The 23118-nt window shown below is 45.0% G+C and overlaps 1 protein-coding gene across 1 annotated transcript in view; it reads right to left on the bottom strand.

Moving 5' to 3' along the window:
- Positions 1 to 2029: 2029 nt before the first annotated feature.
- med12 (mediator complex subunit 12) overlaps positions 2030 to 23118 on the bottom strand; it is a 50931-nt gene continuing 29842 nt past the window's right edge. Inside the window, exons 20-44 of the mRNA XM_036943148.1 lie at positions 21286 to 21417; positions 20865 to 21092; positions 20559 to 20703; positions 20245 to 20365; positions 18246 to 18356; positions 18009 to 18122; positions 17656 to 17819; positions 16752 to 16931; positions 16057 to 16128; positions 15608 to 15765; positions 14304 to 14465; positions 13970 to 14081; positions 13289 to 13378; positions 12682 to 12791; positions 12340 to 12475; positions 11078 to 11227; positions 10289 to 10654; positions 8805 to 8955; positions 8210 to 8424; positions 7848 to 7922; positions 7410 to 7630; positions 6809 to 6986; positions 5864 to 6283; positions 3140 to 3236; positions 2030 to 2954 (exon numbers count right to left, since the gene is read on the bottom strand). Of these exons, the coding sequence (XP_036799043.1) occupies positions 2917 to 2954; positions 3140 to 3236; positions 5864 to 6283; positions 6809 to 6986; positions 7410 to 7630; positions 7848 to 7922; positions 8210 to 8424; positions 8805 to 8955; positions 10289 to 10654; positions 11078 to 11227; positions 12340 to 12475; positions 12682 to 12791; positions 13289 to 13378; positions 13970 to 14081; positions 14304 to 14465; positions 15608 to 15765; positions 16057 to 16128; positions 16752 to 16931; positions 17656 to 17819; positions 18009 to 18122; positions 18246 to 18356; positions 20245 to 20365; positions 20559 to 20703; positions 20865 to 21092; positions 21286 to 21417 (3946 nt within the window). The 3' untranslated portion in view covers positions 2030 to 2916. The remainder of the gene's footprint in view (positions 2955 to 3139; positions 3237 to 5863; positions 6284 to 6808; positions 6987 to 7409; positions 7631 to 7847; positions 7923 to 8209; positions 8425 to 8804; positions 8956 to 10288; positions 10655 to 11077; positions 11228 to 12339; positions 12476 to 12681; positions 12792 to 13288; positions 13379 to 13969; positions 14082 to 14303; positions 14466 to 15607; positions 15766 to 16056; positions 16129 to 16751; positions 16932 to 17655; positions 17820 to 18008; positions 18123 to 18245; positions 18357 to 20244; positions 20366 to 20558; positions 20704 to 20864; positions 21093 to 21285; positions 21418 to 23118) is intronic.

Genomic DNA, 23118 nt, shown 5'->3' on the forward strand with positions numbered 1-23118 from the left:
CCCTCCTCCGCCTCCTCTCTTCGGAGAACAACATTATTGCTCTTTATTTGGTCAAGGCCAAGCTTCAATCACAGGTATGTTCTCGCAATCGAGAAGCACACCTGCCTTTAAAATTAGCCTTTTAAAGCATTTTCCCTGATGTTCGAATAGCTGCAGTTTTCGTCACAAGTGTAAAATACCTTTAAAAGTCAAGTGCAGTAAGCTTGACGAAAATAGATCGTTAATGGAATCCTGGCCCATGTTAAAATACAGTTTAAAATAGATCTTTGATGGAATCCTAGTCCAAGTTACAAAAGTGTTTAAAATAGATATTTGACACAATCCTGGCCCAAATGACAGAGTTGAAATTATTTTCAATTATTATTACTTATTTATGTTTTGTATCATCATATATGATTTATATATGTAATCACCTCACATACGAAATGGTTCTACTTACATATTGCTGTCCTTATCACCAATATCCACATTCAATGCATCCTTTTTAACCAGTTTGCTGTAATAGACTCTTATGATGTCGTGGGGCTTATCCCTGCTCTTGTGGATTCCACAACAAATCTGTAAAACTTCATAGACAAGCAGTGGTGTCCCGTCATTCAGGGCAAAGCTCCACCTGTTTTGAGCCCTACATTTTGCCTGTTTTGCATGTTATTTTGGCATTAATATGTGTCCCATCTCAGTTTGCAAACAATGTAAAAATATATATATATCATTGAGTTAATAAAGGCGCATACAAACATGGTCGCTTTTGTTTTCTTGAGTAAGGCAGCTCCAAAATGCAGGTGCTTCAGCCTAGCTCAGTGCTTTCTGTGGTGGTGGAGCAAGCCTACAGAAAATACGGAGCGTTGCCCGTGATTGGCTCAGTGTTGTCACTCATGGGGACACTACGCCACCTCCAAGTCTAAGGGTAGAGCTCTAAAATTCTAGCCCCTTGGGTGCTGCCATAGTTACATTAGAAGTGCCCATCCAAGAAGGCTCAAGGTCATTGGACACAGATAAAATTACTTAAAATCACATATCTACAGTAGCTTTGATTGGACTGATCATGTCAATATCATACTTTCAAAATTTTTAAATTTTAGCTGGCAGTCATGTATCAAGTCGACAATCTGTCAAATAATTTGTAATCCTTGTCAAATGAATAGAAATAATGAAGAGAAATTATAGATAAAACATATCGGCTAACAGCAAGCATCGCAAAGCAATCATTAGCCTGCTATTCAGTGGAGTTGCTGTGTGGTCCCAAGTCTAAGAAACAGGCCTTCTTGGGCATGGTTTGTTACACTTTCCCCTCTTTTCGGGAAAGTTTGTCCCACGCTTCCCTGGGCATACTGTCCAATGGCCAAGATGGAAACGTCAATGATTTAAATTCTTCAAAATAAAGGATTTTTAAACAGGAGCTGTGTCTGGCCATGTAAATCTTACTCACAAAATAAAGGTGCATAACTGAGTTTACCCCTCCACTGCGTACATCAATGGTCATGACATTTCAGTTTCCATCGTCTCTGGTAATTAGTGAAATGCGCCGCATGGTCAATCTGTTGTCTGTATTGGCCGTGCAGCATTTATGGTGATGTGGCTTCATACTTCTTGTGCTTAGCGGAGCAGTGCAGAGATGGTGTGAAGTTAGTGTTTATACAGGACCTCCCGCCCTCACCTACCTGCAAATAATCATGTCAATGCGGAGCCCTCCGCATTGTTGCAAAATGTGAAGCTCACCGCGATGCAGTAAAGAGCTAAATGTGGCCTCTGCGTGCCTCCTGAGGCTCTTAGAAAGGGTTCGTCCAAAATGGCGCATTTTAACAGAGACCATTTCCATGGTGAGTCTCAAAAGACGCCATAATAGTCATTAGCATACCTTTTTGGTTAGCGCAAGTAACCCTGTGACAAGTCTGCTGCTCATAGTTTTTTGTTGTTGCCCTGTCCAATGAAAGCATCATGCCCCTATTAAGTCATAAAGATGTTGAAGCGGGGGCATGGTTTTAGATCAAAAGTCCTCTAAGAAGCTCGCATGAAGAAAAAAAGACTAACCTCCATATTTTTTTATTAGTGGACTGCCTGGTTTTAGCGACATATCTAACAGGGTTCCCATTTCTAAAATATTCCATGACTTTCCATATACCTTACAGAATGTACATGACAATGGACAAAAGCTCACTGGGCAATACAAGGTGGAAAAAGAACAGAATACATTTTTCTGATCATTTCATTTCCAAGGAGTGATCAATATGCAAAATTCCCTGACTATCCCTCTGGAATGCACATCAGAAAATTCCATGACTTTCCAAAAACAAATCCCTGACCTGTGCGAAACCCCGACTACACAAAAAATGAAAACAATACTATCTACAATCTATAAGTGGATAATAATGATGACTCATAGTATTTCAATATCATTAATAATATCCTGATTATTCACAACCTGATTAGTAAAATGCTGTGTCAGGATGAAAAGAACGCACCAAACACAAGTACAAGACATAAAAACTGACATGATATTTAATGAGAAATACACTAAACTGAAAAATTGTACAAATTGAAATAAAATAAAAAATTGCATTATTCTTATAATTTCTTGTACTTATTTTTTACATAGACTCTTCCATTCCATTATTCTCCATGATCATAATATTTCACAGCACAATCCCTCCTTGGATGTTCAGAAATTACATGACTGAAGTTGAGATGGTTTTCGAATGGCATGTTGGGCCTCTGTGGTTGAGTTGTGGGTTCTTCCGCCTGGTCGTCTTTCTTGGCCAATAGCAGCCTTTCCCTCCTAAGAGCCTACACCTCTAAATATGGGGTCTGCGGGGCATTGGACACATCTATCTGCCAATCTACGGGCTGGCTGGGGACACGCCCACACACAGGGTCTCCCTATCCTTCCACACACACACTAATATACAACAAGCACTATCAGTAATATGAGTTGGTGTTCTGTCCGGGTTGTGTATCTGGGGAAAAGAAAATAACACACCTGTTATCAACACACCTAAAATGACTGGAAATGGTGAAAATAGAATGTCACATTTAGTGATTTATTTTCTTGTTTGGTGCCTGATGAATGTGACCCTGGGGTTAGTACAAGGCTATAGCAGATCTCACTAAAGTACACTGACACAATGAGTCTCTTTCTTACTTGAGAGTTGTTGTTGGAGCTGCCTGACCAGTGCTGCGGTCTGCTGCTGCTGTTGAGTCTGCTGCATCTGAGTCTGCTGCATCCCCTGTCGTGGGAACTGACACACACACATATTTCGGTGGGTGAACGTACAGACTATAACTTCACATCATACCTAATTTGAGAGGAATGAACTAATAAAAAAAATACTGTGACCATGACTTGGGACTCATTGTCTCTTTCCAGTAGCACACATTTAGAAAAAAAGATGAGGCAAGAGAGGTCAGAGATTCAGAATCCGAAAACTTTAACCGATGTTTGAGACCATTGACAAGATTGTCCGTCCAAAAACACAACATTTAGGTCTTTGCGCATGTGCAACTCGTCCCAAAAATAATTGACTTGAGTTTAACTTTTAATGGAAAAAACAGACAATTTATAAGATACAAATTCCTATTAATGCATTTCTGTCTGGCTACGTCAGTCTTGTACTAGTGAATCTCATATCAGTACTCTGCGAGAGGGCCCCAACTGGCAATAAGGCAGGAGTTTCCTCTAGCCAGCTGTAATATGTTAGTTTCATGCTAATTACTTATACCCATGTTATTCCTATATCGATAAGGATAATATCTATTTTCGATATATCGTGCTGACCCAAACCTCTATCCAATAACGTGGCTGGTGCCAACCTAGAGGGGCATAGTTCACTAGCAATAGATCAAGGCGAGGTAGGGTTTGATTTTGGACTTGTGGGGTGTTCCAGAAAGCAGAGCCCTATACTACATACGTGGTTTAATGAGTTAGCGAGGTAACTTCGGACAACTCTGTGTTAGGGATAACCGGTACCATGAAAGTGGCTCACCTTTTATCCAGGTTCCCTTTATCTAATATTAGGTTTTGGTTGAAGATCTGATAACATTCAGTATCAAAAATATGCAGAAAATGTAAAAATCAGAAAGGGGGCAAATACTTTTTCTTGGTACTATATATGTATATATATGTATGCACAGTACCAGTCAAAAGTTTGGACACACCGACTCATTCAAGGGTTTTCCTTTAATTTACTATTAATAGCTATTAAAAACTATTAAAAACTATGAAATAACACATATGGAATCATGTAGTAAGCAAAAGTGTTAAATCAAAATATATGTTATATTTGAGATTCTTCAAAGTAGCCACCCTTCGCCTTGATGACAGCTTTGCACGCTCTTGGCATTCTCTCAACCAGCTTCATGAGGTAGTCATCTGGAATGCATTTCAATTAACAGGTGTGCCTTGTTCAATGTTTATTTGTGGAATTTCTTTCCTTCTTAATCCGTTTGAGCCAATCAGTTGTGTTGTGACATGGTAGGGGGGGTATACAGAAGACAGCCCTATTTGTCAAAAGGCCAGGTCCATATTATGGCAAGAACAGCTAAAGTAAGCAAAGAGAAATGACAGTTCATCATTACTTTAAGACAAGAAGGTCAGTCAAGAACTTTTAAAGTTCATTCAAGTTGCAAAAACCATCAAGCGCTATGATGAAACTGGCTCTCATGAGGACCGCCACAGGAAAGGAAGACCCAGAGTTACCTCTGCTGCAGAGGATAAGTTCATTAGAGTTACAAGCGTCAGAAATAGCAGTCCAAATAAATGCTTCACAGAGTTCAAGTAACAGACATCTCAACAGCAACTGTTCAGAGGAGATTGTGTGAATCAGGCCTTCATGGTCAAATTGCTGCAAAGAAACCACTACTAAAGAACACCAATATGAAGAAGAGACTTGCGTGGGCTGAGAAACACGAGCAATGGACTTTAGACCGGTGGAAATCTCTCAAATTTGAGATTTTTGGTTCCAACCGCTGTGTCTTTGTGAGACGCAGAGTAGGTGAACAGATGATCTCCACATGTGTGGTTCCCACCGTGAAGCATGGAGGTGGTGGTGTGATGGTGCTTTTCTGGTGACACTGTCAGTGATTTATTTACAATTCAAGGCACACTTAACCAGCATGGCTACCAGAGCATTCTGCAGTGATACACCAACCCATTTGGTTTGCGCTTAGTGGTACTATCATTTGTTTTTCAACAGGACAATGACCCAACACACCTCCAGGCTGAGTAAGGGCTATTTGACCAAGGAGAGTGATGAGTGTTGCATCAGATGACCTGGCCTCTACAATCACCCGACCTCAACCCAATTGAGATGGTTTGTGATGAGTTGGACCACAGAGCGAAGGAAAAACAGCCAACAAGTGCTCAGCTTATGTGGGGTGGGAACTCCTTCAAGACTGTTGGAAAAGCATTCCAGGTGAAGCTGGTTGAGAGAATGCCAAGAGTGTGCACAGCTGTCATCAAGGCAAACAGGGGCTACTTTGAAGAACCTAAAACATAAAATATGTTTGGATTTGTTCAACACTTTTGTGGTTACTACATGATTCCATATATGTTCTTTCATAGTTTTGAAGTCTTCACTATTATTCTACAATTCATGATTAGGTGTGTCCAAACTTTTGACTGGTACTGCACAAACATAGTATACACACACAAATTTGTACATATCATTTTCTGGTTCATTTTGAAAGATAAACTTGAATACACGTTGTTGGTTGTCAAGTCAATTATACCATGCTAATTTCAAGTCTATATATCTCAAAAAGATTAATTGAAATGTGAATATTTAGGACAGTTAGTTGGCTAATTGATCCGTCTTTTTGGAACCACCCCCGGGTAATTTGACAGCGTAACCCTCTAAGTGGAACGTACCATGGGTTGCTGCATGCCCAGGGCCTGGTTCTGAGCCTGGGTACCGGGGGGCTGGGCCGACGCTACCTGCTGTTGTTGTTGTTGCTGCTGCTGCTGCTGTTGTTGTTGTTGAACTTGTTGGGGCTGGACCTGTTGCTGCTGTTGAACCTGTTGCTGCTGCTGAACCTGTTGCTGCTGCTGAACCTGCTGCTGCTGCTGAACCTGCTGCTGCTGCTGAACCTGCTGCTGCTGCTGAGCCTGCTGCTGCTGCTGAGCCTGCTGCTGCTGCTGAGCCTGCTGCTGCTGCTGAGCCTGCTGCTGCTGCTGAGCCTGCTGCTGCTGTTGCTGAGCCTGCTGCTGCTGTTGTTGAGCCTGCTGCTGCTGTTGTTGTTGCTGAGCCTGCTGCTGCTGCTGTTGTTGTTGCTGAGCCTGCTGCTGGGCCTATAGGGCCAGGGACAAACACAGGAAAAGAGCAGGGTTAGACCATAGTACAACTATACAGGAATTCCAACACTGACTATGATGGTAGAGCAGCCGTGGGCTAATAACGGCCCATGGGATGTTTTTAGGGTTGATTATTTTGGGTTGCAAAAAAACACTCCAGGCCTCTCGAACATCTAAAACTAGATAGAAAGTATGTATAAATGGGACCTATATTCTTTCAAATAACAGCCCTTTTTCTGGCCTGTAAATAGACTGAAGAACAAATTGGTCCCCGCCCAAAAATCTGTGTGGCCCTCAGTTGAATTTCAAAATCCCATGTGGCCCTAGAGCCAAACAAATTTGTCCACACCTGTGTTAGATCATCAGGTAAAGCATTGAATGAATGTTCAAGTGGTTATGTAGATGTATAGCACATTGAGTGGCAATAGCAGTACATGTGTTGTTGCAATAGTATTGACCCACTGTTCCATGTTGGTCTGTAGTGTTAGAGATTGTTAGTAGTATTTAGACAATTAGACATACTCTGAGTGCCTGCTGTCTGAGGTACTGCTGCTGTTGCTGCTGGGCTTGTTGCTGCTGGGCCTGCTGTTGCTGCTGCTGCTGCTCGGCCAGCATCTGGTTTGGTCTCATGCCCGGGTGGACCCCCATGTGGCTCAAGGGCTGCATGACGGGAGCTGGCTGGATGGACTGGTGGGGAAACCTGGAGATGGTGGAAGAGAGACAGATTCAGTGGACCGGTACATCATCAATGTTTCATAAATACACCACTATATCTTGAATAAGGTCACTATTGTCCAATAGTGCTACTGCATGGAACAAAGACGTGTTCTGTGACTGCACTGTCCAATGTTCCCACCTACCTCATTAAAGTAAATCAAGAGTCCAGTTTAAAGGTGGGACTGACTGATAACGCTGTATCCAGATACTAGGCAGTGATGCTAAATGTGACATATTTAAGGCCTTGATATGTGCAAGAAAAATGAGTGAAAAATGGAACCCCATGAACACAATATGAGCTAAAAGTAACCTAAATACCCTTAATAAATGGACAGTAGACAACCCTGTGCTATTGGAGAGTATTGTCCACACCCCCACCCCTCTGCAACTCCTCCCTCCTGCCCACCTTGGTGTGTTCTGCATGGTGTGTGAGTAGCCCGGTGCCTGCTGGTGAACATAACCGCTGGGCCTCTGCCTCAGAGAGTCCACCACGGCCGGGTTGGCCCCCGGGTGGCTGCCCTGGAAGCCCTGGTTCCCATACGATGGAGGGACTATACCACCCGCCTGAGAGGGGTGTGGCTGCATCCCAATGTGGGAGCCGTACGTGGTATATCCCTGGGAGATGTTCTGCACATGGAGAGAGGGAAACCAGAATGTTCATGAAAATAGGACCAATATGCAGGGAGGAGATGGGTAGAATACTGATGATCAGGAATAGAGGACACTGGCTTATACATGCAGTCAATTTCAGAGGTGGAGGAAATAAGAAAACAGGTTCTACGGATTCATCGGGAAAGAAAATCACATGAAATGTTGCTGAGAGTGTCTCATCTGAAAGACTTGCCTGGCTTGGCTGCATGGAGCTGTATTGTTGGTTAGGCGTCATCTGCCTCATCTGTGGTCCTATCATACTCTGGTTCTAAAAATTACAAGAGACAACAGTCATCCTCCGACATTCTCTAAAAGCAATGTGCTGCTTTTTACACCTGAAGGCCAACATTTTTTTCTCCACAGGGAGTGAATTCCAACTCAAACTTATCAACATGTCCTGCGTACAGCAAAAGCCAGGTTCAAGGTCCTATTCTGTGAGCATGTTAATAACACTTCTAGAAAACCCCTCAGGCACACTGTGGTAGATCCAGTCCAGAATAACCTCTGTACTCACTACTGTCCCCTTCCAGTGGAGTCTAGTTACTGCACACTCACCAGTCTGACCTGTAGCTGCTGGCGCAGAATCTGACCCTGCGGAATGTTGGGTTGGGGCTTGTAGCCCATCGGGTACTGCTTGTCCATGCCCATCATGCCTGGCATGCCACCTTGCATGCCGGGCATCATGCCTGGGTAGCTGGGCCGCGTGGGCATCATCTTGCCCATTTGAGGGTTCCGGGCTGGTCGGTACGGGGTGTCCAAACCAGGGCCTCCTGAAGGGGAAAAAGATGAGCGTTATAATGTCAAAATTCCAAATAGCTTCAACACAGTCCCGGGGGAACTACAAGGTTGCAGGGTTTTGCACCACCCCAGCATTAAAATCTAGTCCTGGGCTGGAACAAAACATGTCACATTCAAAGGTCATGAGAGGAATACAGGTTTCCAGAGTGTTTTGTTTCTTGATAGTAATGTAAAAACACACTAGTAATAAATACAACAGGGCATGTATTCATCAGTATCAGAGTAGGAGTGCTGACCAAAGATCAGGTACGCACCCCCGCTGTCCTTGTCATCTTATTCGTCATGATCTATAAGGCAAACCTGATCGTGGATCAGAACCCTGATTTTAGACAATGATAATGTTGGCACTGACCTGGAGGCAGAGGCTGGTTCTGGGCATACATGCCCATGGGCTGCTGGTTGTAGCCTATCCTGCTGTAGGGGTGGGCCTGCTGGCCCATGAGGGGGTCTGGGGGTATACACGTCCCATACGGCAGTCCACCCTGGGTACGGGTCACATAGTCCTGGAGAGAGGAGAAGACATGCATCTTCTATGAGACACGCTACTTGTATAGAACGGTAATATGTGGGCCTCGCGAGTGGCGCAGCAGTCTAAGGCACAGCATCGCAGTGCTAGAGGCATCACTACAGATCTGGGTTCGATACCGGGCTGTGTTGCTGCCAGCCACGAACCGGGAGACTCATAAGGCGGCGCACAATTGGCCCAGTGTCGTCCGAGTTAGGGGAGGGTTTGGCCTGCCGGGATGTCCTTGTCCCATCATGCTCTAGTGACTCCTGTGGCGGGCCGGGCAGATGCACACTGACACAGTCACCAGTTGTACGGTGTTTCCTCTGACACATTGGTGCGGCTGGCTTCCGGGTTAAGCGAGCAGTGTGTCAAGAAGCATTGCGGCTTGTCAGGTCGTGTTTCGGAGGACCCATGGGTCTCGACCTTCGCCTCTCCTGAGTCCGTAAGGGAGTTGCAACGATGGGATAAGACTGTAGCTACCAAATAGATATCATGAAATTGGCGAGAAGGAGGAGTAAAAAGAAAAAAAGGGGGGGCAAAAGACTGGTCATATGTGCAATAACATCATCCATCTTTTGGACCCTTTTGACGAGGGATTTGAAGGCCTCGTCAAGATGCCACGCACGAGTGCTTAAAGCTACGAGTAATTTTATATTTCTAGATCTTGCCTTCTGATAGGCTAGGTAGAATACATGACCTGTCCCAGTGTTGGACAGGACCTGTCCCAGTGTCTCACTAACTTCAGTCTTGTTGGACAGGACCTGTCCCAATGTCTCACTAACCTCAGTCTTGTTGGATAGGACCTGTCCCAATGTCTCACTAACCTCAGTCTTGTTGGACAGGACCTGTCGCAGTATCTCACTAACCTCAGTCTTGTTGGACAGGACCTGTCTCAGTATCTCACTAACCTCAGTCTTGTTGGACAGGACCTGTCTCAGTATCTCACTAACCTCAGTCTTGTTGGACAGGACCTGTCTCAGTATCTCACTAACCTCAGTCTTGTTGGACAGGACCTGTCCCAGTGTCTCACTAACCTCAGTCTTGTTGGACAGGACCTGTCCCAGTGTCTCACTAACCTCAGTCTTGTTGGACAGGACCTGTCGCAGTATCTCACTAACCCCAGTCTTGTTGGACAGGACCTGTCCCAATGTCTCACTAACCTCAGTCTTGTTGGACAGGACCTGTCCCAATGTCTCACTAACCTCAGTCTTGTTGGACAGGACCTGTCGCAGTATCTCACAAACCTCAGTCTTGTTGGACAGGACCTGTCCCGGTGTCTCACTAACCTCAGTCTTGTTGGACAGGACCTGTCCCAATGTCTCACTAACCTCAGTCTTGTTGGTGGACGGTGTCTTCTTCTTCTTGGTCTTCTTCTTGGTTGAATCGGACGACACCGCAGGGACGCTCTTCTCCGGCTTCACTGGCTCTACCATCTTCTTCTCGGGTTCCTGGGGCGCGGGCGTGGGCGGCTCCTCATCCTCAGGGGGCAGGGGGAGGGGCTCCAGATAGTAACTGCGCGGCTTGGGCTTCAGGTGGGTGTGGTAGAGGAGGAAGCGCTGCTGTTCCTCGAACTTGGTCACCTTACGGTCCACGCGCACCGTTCCAAACCAGCCCCAGGAGAGAGGGGCCGAGTGCTTGAGGCCCTCGAACACATCCCACGGAGAGATCTTCTGCTTGGTCGACACTTGGAGACCCTGACGGTAAAGGAGGAAGATGGTTTTACATCGATAAAAATTCAATTAAAATTGCCACAAATATCTCCTGACAACTACGATATTGAGATGCAGGAAAATTAAGCAGACATGGGTTAAAATACTATATGTTTTCAGAAATGTTGAGCATTTGAAGGTGCCTGGACTGCATCTAGACAGAGTGTATGGTGTATTCCATTGGTTCCACTTCACCAGGCAATCTCAATCAAGTATTTTAACTAAAACCCAGGTCTGCTATTTAGAGAAGTTACTGAAGACATTCCTAGTGAACAGCTGAAAGACAAGATTTTATGAAGAACCGTGTGGGCCAAAAGTCAATCTCAATACTGGTGACAGAGAAACAGTAATATAGGCAACAATTGAGTTGACAATGCCTTCAAAGGATCAGAGCTCATAGTACTCTACCTCCTTCTCAAAGCCAGCGATCTTGTTTCCCTTGGTGTCAATAAGCGAGCCCTGTGGTTCACATGTGATGACATCACGGGTCTGCTTGGGCAGAGGGAGCAGCTGCCGCACCTTCTCCAGACTCTCTGACTGCCGGTCACCCAGCTCTTTCTGCAAATACACAACATTTGAGTTGTTGATACCTTTGAGCAGAGAACGAGACAAAAAGTATTTAATTGAAATGTTTCCTAGCATTTTTTTGAAAGTAGTTTGATTCAACTGAATTCTAGGTGAGTGGGGACCTCTTGTGGCGAGCACAGAGCATAACACCCTTCTATTGACTTCAATACATAAAATACAAATGGTGGAATACTCTGCTACATAGGACATACATTATTATATATTCCACATAACCACAAGTATGTGGACACCTGCGCATCAAGGATATCATTCCAAAATCATGGGCATTAATATGGAGTTGGTCTCTACTTTGATGCTATAACAGCCTCCACTCTTCTGAGATGGCTGTCCACTAGATATTGGAACATTGCTGCAGGGACTTGCTTCCATTCAGCCACAAGAGCATTAGTGAGGTTGGGCGATTAGGCCTGGCTCGCAGTCGGTGTACCAATTCATCCCAAAAGTGTTCAATGGGGTTGAGGTCAGGGCTCTGTGTAAGCCAGTCAAGTTCTTCCACACCGATCTCAACAAACCATTTCTGTATGGACCTCGCTTTGTGCATGGGGGCATTGTCATGCTGAAACAGGAAAGGGCCTTCTCCAAACTGTTGCCTCAAAAGTTGGAAGCACAGAATCATCTAGAATGTCATTGTATGCTGTAGCAATAAAATGTCCCTTCACTGCAACTAAGGGGCCGAACCCAAACCATGAAAAGCAGCCCCAGACCATTAATCCTCCTCCACCAAACTTTACAGTTGGCACTATGCATTGGGCAGGTAGTGTTCTCCTGGCATCCGCCACACACAGATTCGTCCGTCGTACTGCCAGATGGCATTGCTCATGGTGATCGTAGGCTTGTGTGCGGCTGCTTGGCCATGAAAACCCATTTCATGAAGCTCCCGACTAACAATTATTGTTGTTGAAAGTCAGAGCACTTCAGTAAGGCCATTCTACATCAATGTTTATCTATGGAGATTTCATGGCTGTGTGCTCGATTTTATACAGCAAAGGTGTGGCTGAAATAGCCGAATCAACTAATTTGAAGGGGTGTCCACATACTTTTGTATATATAGTGTACATCCAGTGTGATGTGTGTGATCTTACCCGGAGCTTCTTGACCAGGTTCATATAAGCCCTCTTGTTCTCCTCCATGCTGCCCTGAGAGATGCTAGACATGTCAGCAGCCAGTGTGCCATTAATTAGCACACTCAGCATGTCCAGTACCGTGGTGAAGAGCTCACTGAGCGAGAGAGAGAGAGAAAGAGAGAGAACAGGGGGGAGCGAGCGAGCAGGAGGGAGGTAGGGAGAGAGAGAGAGCAAGCGGGAGGTGGAAGAGAGAGAGGGAAGGGGGGAAATTATACAGTGATGCATTACACGGTGACATTACAATAACAACAAATGAACACATGAAGTTTAAAATGTGTGAGCAGTTGTGTTGTGACTTACTTGTTGGACTGCATGTCCACTGTACCGCTGCTAATGATGTCGAGGAGTAGCACGGCCCACTCCGTGGTCTGCTGTGTACTGCGTTGTACCGTGTCAAACATCCCACCCACCTGGACAGCAAAGATAACACATCCAATTTCTTTTTAGTATGCATGAAAGCTCAAAGGGCGACAGTTAAAAAAAAACAACATTATAATAATTTGATCTCTATGTAGTTTAAATGGATAAAACAACAGTGTTCTGTAGCAGTAAGTAAATGGGTTTCATCCGATTAAAGACGTACTTTCTGTTAAGTTCATGTTTTAAGTATCCCTATATTTCTGTTATTACGGTGCTATCACTCTGTTATTAGTAAGCCTGCGCCGGAGTCTCACTGTTGATGGACCTGGCCTGAGTGCAATGGCAACCATGTACTGTGGAAATAAGGTTTAGTAAACATTGTTAAAATGACATGATGACTAGGTTCCAGTTTAAGTTAACACTTTCCAATCCTTCCTAGTGAGGAATTTCTATCCCCTTAGATACCATCTGGTCCAAACTGATACAAGTGACCACTTCCAGGCATGACAGGGATAACATGACTATGATGGTGACGAAGAGCCCTCACCAGATTAAGCCGCAGCTTTAGCGCCTCATGCATCATCTGCTTGGCCTTGCAGTCGTCCTGGTACTGGTCCTCCCGCCAGTTCGTTACAATCTGGAAGATGGAAACGCAGCCAATAGCCGCAGTCAGCATGAGACGGCACATTTAGCCAACATTAAGCACACTGAGGAGGGAATCCTAACATGAGATACATTGATACATTGAGTACATTTTTACACAAAAGTGTGTTCATTGATTTCAGCGGAATCTTCAGTTATGCACACAGATCTAGAGGTGAGGTGGGAGAAGACGGGGGGGAGTTGTCTGACGACTCCAGCTGAATTCTTCCGCTGCTCTATGTTAGCTACATACTTCTGTCATTTTGACATCACTTCAACAATGTCAGTCTGACTATTGTACAAAACAAAGTCATCAGTGATTGGATTATCTCTAAGTAATCAGAGTACTAAAACCAATGGGATTTTCAAACCGCTGCTTTACCCACATGTGTTCTGGCTCTGGCCCAACACATCAATTTCTGGGACCAATCGGAAAAATTTGAATGTGTTTGCGTTCTAGAAATCGTCAGGGAGGTAACTCCGATCCAGACTCATTGAGGAAAGGAAACAAACTTCTGTGGGTGTGGCGTAGGATTTGGAGTTTGGGTAGACAGGAAAATGGAGGAGAGGCTATGTTGAGTGTTACCTGCTGCACCTGGCTGTAGAGGGAAGTGAGGAGGCCCTCCCTCTGCTCATCCTGGCCTTTTAGACAGGTCAGCACCAGAGACAGGAAGGGCTGCTGGCTCAGCAGAGACATGCTGGAAACAGACAAAAGTGTAAGGGCAATACATCCACCATCAATTTGGGAATATTGAAGCTGGGGCAAAAATGTTATCATAATTGCATCATAATAACTCCTGCATCCAATTTGTTTTTAGTATCTAACGCAGATTACCACGCTTTCTGGATGAAAGTACAACCATGTTGACAAAATGAGCATTATCGACATGACCCAAAATAGTCAGGGTGAGTCGTCTGACCTTTTCTGTTTCTGCCGGTCTCTCTCCTTGCGTGAGGAGGACCCCAGATGCTGGCCCTTCTCTAGCTCCTCCCCTGCCGCCTTCAGGACGTGGCCCTGGACCGAGGTGGGCAGCTTGGCTATCAGTGGCGCCACCAGCCACACACCAGACCGCTCAGACGAACTGGGGGGAACACAAAGAAAAAGAATAAGCTGTTATGCTGAGGTTAGATTTCACCAACAATGAGAAAGCATGTTTGATGATTCTTTAGCTTAGGGGTAGGAAACTACATTCAGCCACAGGATGATTTGTGTCACCTTACCTGTATTAATGGCACCTGTTTGAACTTGTTATCAGTATAAAAGACACCTGTCCACAACCTCAAACAGTCACACTACAAACTCCACTATGGCCAAGACCAAAGAGCTGTCAAAGGACACCAGAAACAAAATTGTAGACCTGCTCCAGGCTGGGAAGACTGAATCTGCAATAGGTAAGCAGCTTGGTTTGAAGAAATCAACTGAGGGAGCATTTATTAGGAAATGGAAGACATACAAGACCACTGATAATCTCTCTCGATCTGGGGCTCCACGCAAGATCTCACCCCGTGGAATCAAAATGATCACAAGAACAGTGAGCAAAAATCCCAGAACCACACGGGGGGACCTAGTGAATGACCTGCAGAGAGCTGGGACCAAAGTAACAAAGCCTACCATCAGTAACACACTACGCCGCCAGGGACACAAATCCTGCAGTGCCAGACGTGTCCCCCTGCTTAAGCCAGTACATGTCCAGGCCCGTCTGAAGTTTGCTAGAGAGCATTTGGATGATCCAGAAGAAGATTGGGAGAATGTCATATGGTCAGATGAAACCAAAATATAACTTTTTGGTAAAAACTCAACTCGTCGTGTTTGGAGGACAAAGAATGCTGAGTTGCATCCAAAGAACACCATACCTACTGTGAAGCATGGGGGTGGAAACATCATGCTTTGGGGCTGTTTTTCTGCAAAGGGACCAGGACGACTGATCCGTGTAAAGGAAAGAATGAATGGGGCCATGTATCGGGAAATTTTCAGTGAAATCCTCCTTCCATCAGCAAGGGCATTGAAGATGAAACGTGGCTGGGTCTTTCAGCATGACAATGATGCCTCTACTTTGTGTGTAAAGTAGAGGCAAAGAAACCCATGCGCAGAACGTGATTCAGATCTTCAGCTCTGGTGAAAAGGGATTCATGGGGGCGGGAGGGGGAGGTTACCTACAGTTCCGCAGTCTCTGCCTATTTTTTAAAATGGGAGGGAGAATTTATAAAGGTCACACATACACACCTCAACACTGGTTTCTTGCTTGGGTTGTTGCTGTTGGAGGCAGAACCTCCGGCACCGGCTGACCCGTTCCCTGAGAGGTTGGTGGAGTTCATCTCCGCTGACTTCTGGAACACCTCGATAGTGGCCTTGGCGATGTTCTCCAATAAGGAGTACAGCTCCTGCAGGGAGACGAGGAAGACGAGTTCGTCCACTTAACCTCAATCACAGGGAATTGATCCCTGAACAAGATGGCTGCCATTATCACCACATTCTACAGTTATGAGGGGTTATGACATACTCCACTATAACAATGTACTTCATTGAATCAAAGGTACACTTGAACTTTACAGATGGATTGTATTCTAAATCAATATTTTATTGAGAGAAAAAACAAAAATGCTTAATTGTGCCTAGATGGCAGTGTTGTGAGTGTTTTCAGGGCCTTACAGGACACGAGTCTGGTAACTTACGTTGTTAGTACTCTGCTTGATCATAAGCTGCAGCTCCAGGGATGACTGTCTCATGGTCCACTGGTCCATGTTCTAGAGAAAGGAGGATAGGACACCACTATTAGAAATGTATATAACACAATCATCTCTAAGCAGTTAAATCAGTCAGAGACCTTTAGCTCCACTCTCCCTGTAGTGCTGCTTTAGTCAGCAGATGGCAGTAATGCCATTCACAAAACTCAGAACACTCATGTACCCTAATGTGGTCTACTGAGCTAAGGCAGGGGTTCAGAGACAGTTCACCAACTGATTCATTCTAGCACCCACAACCCCCCCCCCCATTTCTAATGAATGTGCCGTGTGAGTCTTTCTGCTGCGCTCTCAGCCATCCCCAAGGATCATCTAGGGCTGACACTGATTCACTTACAACTTGCCTTGATGGCTTCAAAAAACCATTTCAAAGCAATTTCCGGAAAAAGCTTTTAGGTCATACATCTGCTGCCCTTGATGGAAAAGTGAAAAGTCTACTCTGCCCATGAGAAGTGCTGTCTGTTGCCAGGGCAACATTCAGCGCAGACAGAAATGTAATGTTTCCTTATTCTACATTACAGAAAGGCATGTTTGTTCCACATAAAGTTTTTATCTGAACGTTCCACAACATTGTGACCTGCTGAACGCAGCCCTGTGGTCAGTGCATAGGGCTTGTGTGGGCTGACCTGGAGGATGTGTTTGATGCGCTGCCTCTGGGGGTTGTCCCCCTCCTCACTGTCCAGCTGGCGGTGGGGGTAGCAGATGAGCTGCAGCAACCGCTGGGCCTGGATGTTAACCAGCACCGGGTCCTGCAGGGCACTGCTGTCCTCCGACAGGGACCTGAGACAGCGCTCGCCCACCCACTCCTGACAGAGGATAGCAGGAGAGATGAGTGAAGAGAGAGAGATCACCAATGGGTATATCCTGAACAGGGTTTGGGTTAATTCAGTTTTCAATTCAGTCAATGCAGAAAGAGAATCTAAATTAAAATCATGATTAGAAAATTCCTTATTGTATCATATGAAGAAAAATATATATTCACTACATCAATTTTAAAAAACTTTCTGAGTTTGTTTTTCCACTGTACACAATCTGTCTACAACAGGCACACACTCCTTTAACTTATGGTAAGAGCAAATTGAAATTTACAATGACTGCACCTGTCGACATTCAGCAACTACCACTAGACAATGTGCTTCTCTGTGGAAAACAGAAGTCTGGTCATGACTCAAGTTTGTAATTGTTGGTGTTGTGGAGGAAAATAACAGACTAACGGGTGGGGGGGTCAACCTTGCCTCATGAGAGCACAAGGGACCCGTTTTCAAAAGTTATCTATCGGATAGGATTAAATGCATAGAAATAGAGTGCCATTACCAGAGAAGGGGTCAATTCCATTTCAATTCAGGAAGTGAACAGAGCTTTCAATTTGAAAAATGTGAATTTCAGTTTACTCCTGGGTTGACTGAAATGAAACTGTAATGAAATGGACTCCACACATGGACTTTACTACATTCGGAAATATGCAGCTTCTGGTGTGAGGGAAAAATGTAACCCTGGTGTGAACGATAACCTTCTTTCTCATGTTCTCACCTGTTGGCAGATGCTCTTCAGCACATACTTGGCGTACACGTCCAGGCTGGCCGTTTCTATGGAGACGGTGCGGCCGCCCGACTTCTTGGAACCCATGTCGTCGTCGGCGATGTCATCGAGGGCGGCGGGGTGAGAGAATCCCGATCCCTTCAGTTCTGCATCGCCTAGAGAGAGATGGAGATAAGTTATATATTTTGTAACATTTTAAGGGTTATGTGGTCTTACTGGTGACCAGTTGTAATAGATAGACATTTAATAACTATAATTACATCGATCTAATCACATTCAATTGTCAAAGTGGACTTATATGCAACTTTAAGGACAAAATAATAGCATAATACTGAGAGTTGTACCCAGCATAAAGACGGCCTTTAGGACAGCAAAAACAGCTCCAACCACTATGCTGTTCTGTGAGGCAGCCAGAAGGTGACGGTCACACGACGACCGGATCCCAACAGAAGATTTATCTGCAAAATATAAAATTGTATCTTTAAAACAATCATTAAATCAAATAATTTATTAATGAATTAACATTTGCGCCGATGTGGGTTCAAATGGGTGTGGGGAGCCGGGGATTGCTGTGTGTGTACCTGACTTGGCTCCATCCTGGGGGCAGGGGTTGCGCTGGGGGGTCTTGAAGAGGTGCAGCAGGATCCTGCAGGTCAGACGGGCTCCGGGCTCAGAGTCCTGCTCACTGCAGGCTAGGGGGAGAGACAAACAGAGAGCAGTAGAAAGGTAGATTAGAGGGGCACACAAACACCCTCAACGAGGAATCTGAAGGGGATTAAAACTGCTTTAGCAAAGTCACATTTTTCAAATTTAAACAAAATTCTAATACATAATGAATGTGCCAGTATGACCAAAAAAATATAGACTTTACACTAACAGCCTTGAGCTTCAAGTTGTCAAGATGACATGGCAAATGAATAACACAGCCAACTACAGAGAACAGAAGCGCTTGAAGAACTTGGAAAGGTGTCCTATATTTCAAGGAGTACCAAATACTAAGTGCCATTTTCAGAGCCTGGCTGCGAAGGAGTGTCGCCAAACAAGAATTCGAACTGCTGGCTGAGGAGGAGAAGGGAAGGGTGGAGGGGGTTGTCTGGCCGTACGTGTGGTAACTAACGCCCACAGGGGACTTTGAAAACAGGCTGAATGGGGCCTTGTCCCCTGAGCAAGGGGCAGTCTTGACTGGCCACAGCGCATGTGCGTGCGTGTGCACACAAACTGCAGAGTGGGCTCAAACACACTGTGGCATTTACCTCCCTCTCAGACAGACAGAAGTAAGCAATGCATTATGGGGCAGGGAGTTCCTTCAGAACCTGGAGTCATTCAAGCAGGGCAGGCCTCAGTGTACCATTCAATCATTTCTAACAGGACCTGTTGGCTGGGTAGCTAGGCTACATTAAATATAGATCCTGTAGAGAAACTTGAGAATCTGTTAGTTAAAGTCTGGGTGGTATTCATTGGGGCATGAGCTTGAAAACGTTTTCCAACAAAAAGTGAAAATGTACATTTTAGGTCTGGGCGATATGACAATATATATCGTGTGACGATAGACCTTTTTCTATCGTTTCATATTGTGCTCTATAGTTTATTTCGTTGTGTCGCAAATCACACTCTTTACGGCAACATTTTTCGTCAATTGGACAATGCTTTGCGTTCTTCCACACAAATATGAAAAGACAGTCGGTGACACAGAGCTCGTACCTAAAAGAGAGGCAACTTCGGTCGCATGGACGTGGTTTGGGTATGAAGTCTGACACGGACCAGAAAACTGTGCACTGCAAAATATGACGGGGGCCGGTCCCGAAAGCAGGCTGAAACACCACTAACCTATTTTACCACCTACACAAGAATCATGTAAAACAGAACGGAGAGAGTCTACGGATAAGACCCCAAAAAGTACGGTTGAGTGCTCAAAACAAACCCTCGACTCAGACGTTGCAAGAGGCTTTTGCCCGCGGCACACCATATGGCAAAGAATCACGAAAGATGGAAGGAGATAACAGCTGCAGTTACAACTTACATCTGCAAAGACATGGTCCCAATTTACACGGTCGAGAAATGGGTGCTTCCTGAGTTGGTGCCAACACTCGACCCAAGGTACCAAATGCAAATTGATGTGACACATATTAATGCCAAAATAACATGCAAAACATGCATAATAAGCAAGCCCCCCTCAAAAAATAGATATTTTAGGTCTACATTTATTTTATTTGCAACTGTAGTTGAAGTGTTTTCTATTTATACATTCATATTTTTACATGCTTAATTTAAAATTTGCACAGGTTCTAAATAAATAAAAAAATCTAATATGAGTAAGTACCTCTATTTGTTTGCGTATAATTCAAAATGTATTAAGAAATAGGCCTTTACATGGTCATTTCATATAAACGTTCATTTAATTTACAGAAAATGTGCTATATTGTGATATGTATCGTTATTTTGGCCATATCACCCAGCCCTAGTACATTTCTTATTGGACAAGTCCAGGTAGTCCCTCAATGTTTCAGTTCGTTTTCTTCCATTTGATGCATAAGAACAGGACCCTGGCTACGGGTCTGGGGCTGACAGAGGAGCTCTTACCAGCGTTGAGGAGGGAGGGGATGGCTACGCAGCGGACCAGGTCCTCCAGAAGAAGACACTGGCGGGCAATGAGGATGGCTACGAAGGTGGCCAGAGAGTCATGGAAGGAGAGATCACTGACCTGAGACGGAAGAGAGAAGGAAACAGAGAGGAAATGTTTTTGATGTGAACTGCTAATTATTGGAATGTAACTGTCAGTGTTCCCCTCTAACCTGTGCCTCTCAGAGCCTGAGTGAGCAATGCACATTAATTGGTGCAGAGAGAGAGGCGCAAGGCGTGCAAGGTGTGTGTATGCTGCGAGTGTGAACACTCACGTCCACGTTGCACAGGAGGTCGTTGAAGCCACAGTTGCCGTTGTTGGAGGAGCAGCAGAGGGCTTTGAGGACGCCCAGCCACTCAGCACTCAGAGAGCGACAGTAGGCAGTCAGCTCCGCACATAGGATCCCAATGTCATTCACCCTGCAGAGATAGACATTAAACTCGTAACACCTTACTATTGAATTCAGGCATGATACCTGGTGAGTTGACAAGTCAAGTCAAGAATCCTGTATTGTTTCAATGCATCTGGACGTTTCAATAATTGATTGTTGATAATGGTTTTATAGAAAAACAATGCTTGCCTCTCGGGGTCCCTGTGGTCCACGCACACGTCCATGAGCACGTTGCAGACGAAGCTGTAGCGGTTGGCGGGGCTGTCATTGAGGATCTTACCCACCATGCTGTGGTTGAAATTGTGGGCCGACGGATTGGCGATGGCCTCCATCATGAACACAGGGTCCCACAGCATGTTGGAGTCAGACGGATCGATGTTACAGTATATGGAGTTCTTCACCTTGGAGCAGAACTCACTGGACAAAAGAGGGAGAGAAAGGCCACCGTTTGGTTCTCCTATCATTATATGGCTACCATGTGGGGAAAAATATTTTAGTTTCAAAACAATACTAGCATGTAACATGACTTGGCCCCCTAAAACATCACAGGGAAACTACAGTATACAATAAAACTGCATTAAACAGTTGCTAGTCCATGTTTATGTTTTACCTGAAGATCTCTCCAAACTTGCTCTTTAGGTGACAGCAGGAGGTATAGAGGTCGTACAGGTAGGCCAGGATGCAGCGCTCGGCTGAGGAGCAGTCGGCTGGGTTCACCCCCGACTTCACCACGATGCGTAACCTGGTCAATGAATAGTATTCAAACACAATGCACAACAACAAAGGACAGAAATCTTTCTGTACTAAATGAGTTATAGAAAACAGGTTGAATCGAGTGCAGGATACAAGGACACAATGGAAGTCCCAAAAGTGCACACTTCAAAGTATTTGAGGGGCATATTTGATTTAGCTACAATTTTTTATGACCCAGGTCTGTAAAAAAACCAGAGGCAGGTTTATTGGCAGTGAATAGATTAGGTACCCGACTGTTTCTGCATCCAATAACGCAATGTTATTGAATAGCACCCCCAGGCTATAGAGGTGAATGGTTAAGGCTGGGATAACATTAGCACCCAGGCTATAGAGGTGAATGGTTAAGGCTTGGATAACATTAGCACCCAGGCTATAGAGGTGAATGGTTAAGGCTTGGATAACATTAGCACCCAGGCTATAGAGGTGAATGGTTAAGGCTTGGATAACATTAGCACCCAGGCTATAGAGGTGAATGGTTAAGGCTTGGATAACATTAGCACCCAGGCTAGAGAGGTGAACGGTTAAGGCTTGGATAACATTAGCACCCAGGCTAGAGAGGTGAACGGTTAAGGCTTGGATAACATTAGCACCCAGGCTAGAGAGGTGAACGGTTAAGGCTGGGATAACATTAGCATCCAGGCTATAGAGGTGAATGGTTAAGGCTTGGATAACATTAGCACCCAGGCTAGAGAGGTGAATGGTTAAGGCTTGGATAACATTAGCACCCAGGCTAGAGAGGTGAATGGTTAAGGCTTGGATAACATTAGCACCCAGGCTAGAGAGGTGAACGGTTAAGGCTTGGATAACATTAGCACCCAGGCTAGAGAGGTGAACGGTTAAGGCTTGGATAACATTAGCACCCAGGCTATAGAGGTGAACGGTTAAGGCTTGGATAACATTAGCACCCAGGCTATAGAGGTGAACGGTTAATGCTTGGATAACATTAGCACCCAGGCTAGAGAGGTGAATGGTTAAGACTTGGATAACATTATCATCCAGGCTAGAGAGGTGAATGGTTAAGGCTTGGATAACATTAGCACCCAGGCTAGAGAGGTGAACGGTTAAGGCTTGGATAACATTAGCACCCAGGCTAGAGAGGTGAACGGTTAAGGCTTGGATAACATTAGCACCCAGGCTAGAGAGGTGAACGGTTAAGGCTGGGATAACATTAGCATCCAGGCTATAGAGGTGAATGGTTAAGGCTTGGATAACATTAGCACCCAGGCTAGAGAGGTGAATGGTTAAGGCTTGGATAACATTATCATCCAGGCTAGAGAGGTGAATGGTTAAGGCTTGGATAACATTAGCACCCAGGCTAGAGAGGTGAACGGTTAAGGCTTGGATAACATTAGCACCCAGGCTAGAGAGGTGAACGGTTAAGGCTTGGATAACATTAGCACCCAGGCTATAGAGGTGAACGGTTAAGGCTTGGATAACATTAGCACCCAGGCTATAGAGGTGAACGGTTAATGCTTGGATAACATTAGCACCCAGGCTAGAGAGGTGAATGGTTAAGACTTGGATAACATTATCATCCAGGCTAGAGAGGTGAATGGTTATGGCTTGGATAACATTATCATCCAGGCTAGAGAGGTGAATGGTTAAGGCTTGGATAACATTAGCACCCAGGCTAGAGAGGTGAATGGTTAAGGCTTGGATAACATTAGCACCCAGGCTATAGAGGTGAATG

Source organism: Oncorhynchus mykiss, chromosome 14 (assembly GCF_013265735.2).
Source record: "Oncorhynchus mykiss isolate Arlee chromosome 14, USDA_OmykA_1.1, whole genome shotgun sequence".
NCBI lineage: Eukaryota > Metazoa > Chordata > Actinopteri > Salmoniformes > Salmonidae > Oncorhynchus > Oncorhynchus mykiss.